Source organism: Nylanderia fulva, unplaced genomic scaffold (genome assembly GCF_048542155.1).
Source record: "Nylanderia fulva isolate GAGA-0341 unplaced genomic scaffold, ASM4854215v1 Scaffold1474, whole genome shotgun sequence".
NCBI classification, from domain to species: Eukaryota; Metazoa; Arthropoda; class Insecta; order Hymenoptera; family Formicidae; genus Nylanderia; species Nylanderia fulva.
The window spans coordinates 8753-13961 of NW_028189703.1; the positions used below are offsets into that span (position 1 = coordinate 8753).

The 5209-nt window shown below is 33.0% G+C and overlaps 1 protein-coding gene across 1 annotated transcript; it reads left to right on the forward strand.

Moving 5' to 3' along the window:
- The first annotated feature begins 3094 nt into the window (after positions 1-3094).
- Positions 3095-3659, forward strand: LOC146724131 (protein-lysine N-methyltransferase SMYD4-like). Its single transcript, XM_085480398.1, has 3 exons — positions 3095-3209; positions 3272-3415; positions 3492-3659. Exons 1-3 carry the CDS (start codon positions 3099-3101, stop codon positions 3657-3659), a joined length of 423 nt encoding a protein of 140 aa, XP_085336524.1. The 5' UTR covers positions 3095-3098.
- Positions 3660-5209: the final 1550 nt, after the last annotated feature.

Genomic DNA, 5209 nt, shown 5'->3' on the forward strand with positions numbered 1-5209 from the left:
TATAACTGCGATAAAAGATTTTACATTTGGGTAAAAACTGCGGTAAAATAAAAAATAAAATTTTTGAAAACGTAAAAAAATTGATAAAGAAAAAAGGGGAACTTTTAAAAAAAAGGAATTTTTAAAAATTTCACTAATAAATGGGCTTATGGAGCCGTGGCGGATGAAGGGTGGTTAATCGAAATTTAATTTAAAAGAATTTAGAAAAAATCCCAAAAATTTTAAATCTTAAAAGTCCAAACTAAATTTTTTTTACCTCGGTACTTTTTGAAAAAAATAAAAAGAAAAATTTTTAAAATTTTTAAAATGGTCTTAAAAATCTAATTTCGCATACGGGTCACATTAGCCTTTTTCTTTTACTTTTTTTCAAAAAAATTAAGAAATATTTTAGAAGCCCCTTTTTTAATTTTTTTCGAGAATTAACACTTTTTTTTCAATCTTAAATTCTGGGATATATAGATTTTAAATACTCGAAATAAGTGTTAATTGGCGATAAAATTTTTACAAGAGAAAGGGGGCCTTTTAAAAATTCTTAAAGTAAAAAAAATTTCAAGTAAAAATTTTTTTAATAAAAAAAAAATTAAAAAAAATTTTTTAACACTGTGTTTATCACATTTAAAAAGTGATTATTTCAAAAAAAAAAAAATTTTAGTGTAAAAATATATTTTTTTATTTAAAAATTTTATATAAAAATTTTATGCCATATTAAAAATTTCTCTTCACTCTCTCTCTCTCTCTCTCTTTTCCCCCCCAACACACCACACACCCACAACGGGGGGGCCAATCTCTCAAATTGGTTCATGACAATTAGCCTGGTTCGCACCAGGGGCAAAGTCTGTTGGTAAGTCAAAAGAATTTAGCCTGGACTTTCACCAGGGGGAAAGTCTTTTGGTCGAGTCTACGAAATTTAGCACGGACTCGAACCAGGGGCAAAGTCTTTTTGGGTTTAAGTCTACGAATTTAGCACGGACTCGAACCAGGGGCAAAGGTGTCGGTAAGGGGCAAAGTCTATCGCACGAAGATGGCGGTCTCTTTTTAGGCAGGCCTTTGGCGATCTGTTATTAAACTGTGTCTGTGCACATAGCACGGAATCGAACCACGTACCGTGCACATAGCCTGTTACCACTCGGGAGCATTTGTGCACATGGCTACGTAGTTTAATGTGCAGTTTTGTGCACATAGAGGCGCTTTTAATTCCGGTTTCAGCTAAATCGAGGGATGACCACTCTATCCCTTCTCTTGTATACACTCAACTTTTAACAAGGAAGAGCTTTGGAGAGAGAACGATTTTTCGCAAATACCATCCTTAAAAAATTTTAATCAAAATTTTTAAACGTAAAATTTTACTTTTCTTTTTACATTTTATTTATATTTTTTGAAATATTCGTTTTTTCTTTTTTTAGTTTTTTTTAACACAATATTAGACGTAATTTTTACAAAAGGATCATAATAAATTTTATAAATGCCAAAGGGTTTTAGCAAAAAAGCATTGTGAACCCAGATGTTTAAAGAAACTTAACTGATCGGGAAAACGTGTATTTACTTTCAATGTTTGTTGGAATAGGGATTTATTTCCTGGAAAAAAATGAGCCAAAAAAAATGCCAAAGAATTGAAAAAATTGCGGGAGCAAGGCAAAAAATTTTTTTATAAAGGGGGCTCCAAAATATACAGCATTGAGGCCCTGAATTATATAAAATGAGTGTGGTTTGCTCCTTACCTTTGAGAAACTGCTTTTTCCTATGCAACGGGCAGCAGTATTTTTTCAATTGGTTTACTTTTCAGAAGTATTCAAAATTGAAAAGGCCTGGCCAAAATTTTACCCCGACAATCAAAGACAAAGTTTTATTCGAAAAACAGAAGTTTAATGATTTTGGGAGTTGTCTGTGGAAGACTTTTAAAGGAAGCCATTGGTTGGGATAAAATGTCTTTGGAATTACAAAAAAAAAAAAATTAACCAAGCTTAAACTTTACATTGTAAGGGGTTGCACAAAAAGAACAACCTGTTAAAGATTTTTTAATACTTTTGCAAAGGAAAAATCGGGAAAATAACCCCCTTCCCCCTATATTGCAAACCTATAAAAAAGAATTCCTTCATCCGAGCATAGTTTAAAAAAATACAATGCCAGGCAACAGTTATCGCACTCAATTTTTCGGCCGGGTGAATAATTGCTGTGGAAAACCTTATCATTGTTATTAAAAAAAAACAGAACGTGCATACACACTTTCAAATTTTTTGAAAGGTCGGGAAATATACCTTGCAACTTTTGCACTTATGCTATTTTTGTTAGGGGAAATGCGATATCGAATGGAAAAAGTCACGATGGGAGTGTGTTTTCCCTGCTTTTTATCGAACTGATTTTTACAACTGATTTGCACATAAGGCTGGGGTGTGCGGGGTGTAAGAGAAGCTGGCAGTATGAAAAATTAAAAACCATGCTGAAAAGTAAAAATGTTGGTATGCACAAAAATTTTTGTAAAATGAAAACATTATATAAAACAATGTTACATACTATTTTTACCATTTTTAATTATCACTGGTGACTTTTTATTCTTTTATTAAATACTATTATTGTTTTTAACCCCGGGCAAAAAAGGGTTTCTCAAACGGAAAATTACTATGAAAATACTTTTATTACGCTTGTGCGAATAGGAAAACGACCTGGGCTTGATTTAGGGGATTTTTGGATACTTGCTTTTTTTTTGTACTTCTTAGCGAAACGTACTGTGATGTTTGGTGCTAAATTAACCCGAAGATTTAACGTTTTGTCGAAAAACCGATGACGTTACGTTTTTTCGGAAGTCCCCATTTTAAGACATCAACAGATAATTCCCAGCAATGTTCACAGTGTATGTTATTTACTAAGTATTTTAATAATATACATCGATTCTGTGTGTGCTTTTATCTACTATTTATCTACTTTCTACTATTTATCTACTTTCATGTCTTTCACAGGTGGGGTCTTTACGGTCTTTTTATCATTGCTTGTTTGTTTCAATTTTCTTTATTTTTTTTCTTTGTCAATTGTCAATTAAATGTGATGTTTGCAGTTCAGCGAAGAGCAAGGCTTAAAATGTGTAGAACGTGGTTATAGCCGCAATGCCATTTGGTAGCTTAATTAATCACAGTTGTAATCCAAATATTATAAGGCACTCAAGATCTAAGCACATGTTGGTATACGCCATGTATCCCATTCGAAAGGGCGAGCAGGTATTAAATTGGCTTGTTGAAAATATTGTTTACAATATATGTTGATATTTGTGTCATTATAGCTCTTTGATAATTATGGCCAACATTATGCTATCATGCCGAGAGCAATAAGACAACAGAAGCTACTGAAACAGTATTATTTCACTTGTAATTGTATTCCTTGCCAGGAGAATTGGCCTTTATATCACGAATTAAAGTCATTTAAGGTAAATAATAACGAATTTTGATTAATAAATCAAACTGAACTATAATAATATGATATTTCTTGTTGGTCTTCTATAGACTTTAGTGAAGAAAGCAGAGGACAAGGTTCAGATAAAAAAAGCGTTGCGTAAATTTAATACATATGTTGATATAGCGACAGAAGGCAACGTGCAAGATAAACCTTACATTATCGAAGACTTGTTGAAAATATTGTTTACAAATATGGTTTATATTTGGTCATTTTAGCTCTTTGATAATTATGGCCAACATTATGCTTCATGCCGAGAGCAATAAGACCCAAAAGAAAATGCTATTTACGTACGAAATTTCGCACTCTCTCTAAATACGCCCGGATAATATCGGACTGTGTTTTCGATATATCGCTCCAATACAAATCCTCTATAGTGATACCATGTTCAAATATACATCATTGTGATAAATGTTCGATAAAATAAGATGGCGAACGATATGTAGAGATATTCAAATCTACAAAATACGATTGCAACGCAATGTTATCGGTGCAATATACGATATTATAAACATACTTAGTGGGTGCAGGAGTTCTTTCTATATCTCTGCGCAACATATGAAACGCGATCTCTCACCTCATTGGCAATGAAATCATTTAGAGGATTATTGTGAGGTAAGATATTTGGTTGGAGTTTGCTGTACGGGTTCGGTAAGTCTGCGATGCAAGGTGAGCACATTGCAGCTTGAAGCGGAATCTACCCTCGGGAGTATCGGTGGTTCGATTATTCATAAGCTACCTTTAAATCAATGCATAATTGTTGAGATCTTTGACAGTAGTTTGAAGCGACGAGTTATGGTTTCGACATTTAAATAATTTTGAAGCGAAAGTTATAAAACCAATAATATTAATCAAATTTAACACAATTTTTTTAGATATATAGGATTTATTTTAGAATAAATTACCCTGCAATCCCGAATATTGTAGAAACGCGCCGTTTAGGTTGCCGGTAGAAGTTAAGTTATCTAAATTATGGACGCTCCATTCCAACATCGAAAGGATCAGCTCTCCGGTCACAGAAAGCTTCACGATGATATTCCGAAGGGTAAGACACTTATAATGTCTTTCCGGGTGATCTGTAAATGTCGCGATGACGCTAGATACATTTGCAAAAATTAAAATTAATTAAGAATGCATAATTATAATACAATCATCGTTTCTTGCTCTGGTGATGGATGCTCTGATGCTGCCGCCGTTGTTGGATCGCGATGCGGCATCCGTCCATCCGTCCTTATTCAAGTATTCCCCGGCATACTGCGAGCAAAGAAAACACAGATCCATATTATTCTCCTCTCTCTAAGAATGTCCTCACAATATCAGCGACAAGCGTTGCGTCGATTAAACTAATAAACAAATCTTACGTAATCAAGCATAGCGTCGCAGATTAAGTTGCCCATGTTGCATTCTTGTCGTCTGCAGCTCTGGAAGTCCCCGTCGAGGAGCACTCGCGTTTTTTTCCCAAATTTTTTTGTGTTCCATTTCGTCATGGGTTTTCTCTTATCACTTATCAATTTTAGAATATCCTTCGCCGGCGAGAATAATCAAATATCATATATATTTTAAAGTATACCATATATAATGATATTAATTATTATAATTTATATTAATGTAATTTTTCATATTTTTGCATGTACATGTATTTACAGGTGTTTTTTATTGTGTAGTATATGTATTTTATATATAATATTAATGTACATGAAAGTTAGTAAATTAATCAACATATTTGTATGTTTTTTATTATTGTGATATTAATTTTTTTATTTGGGGT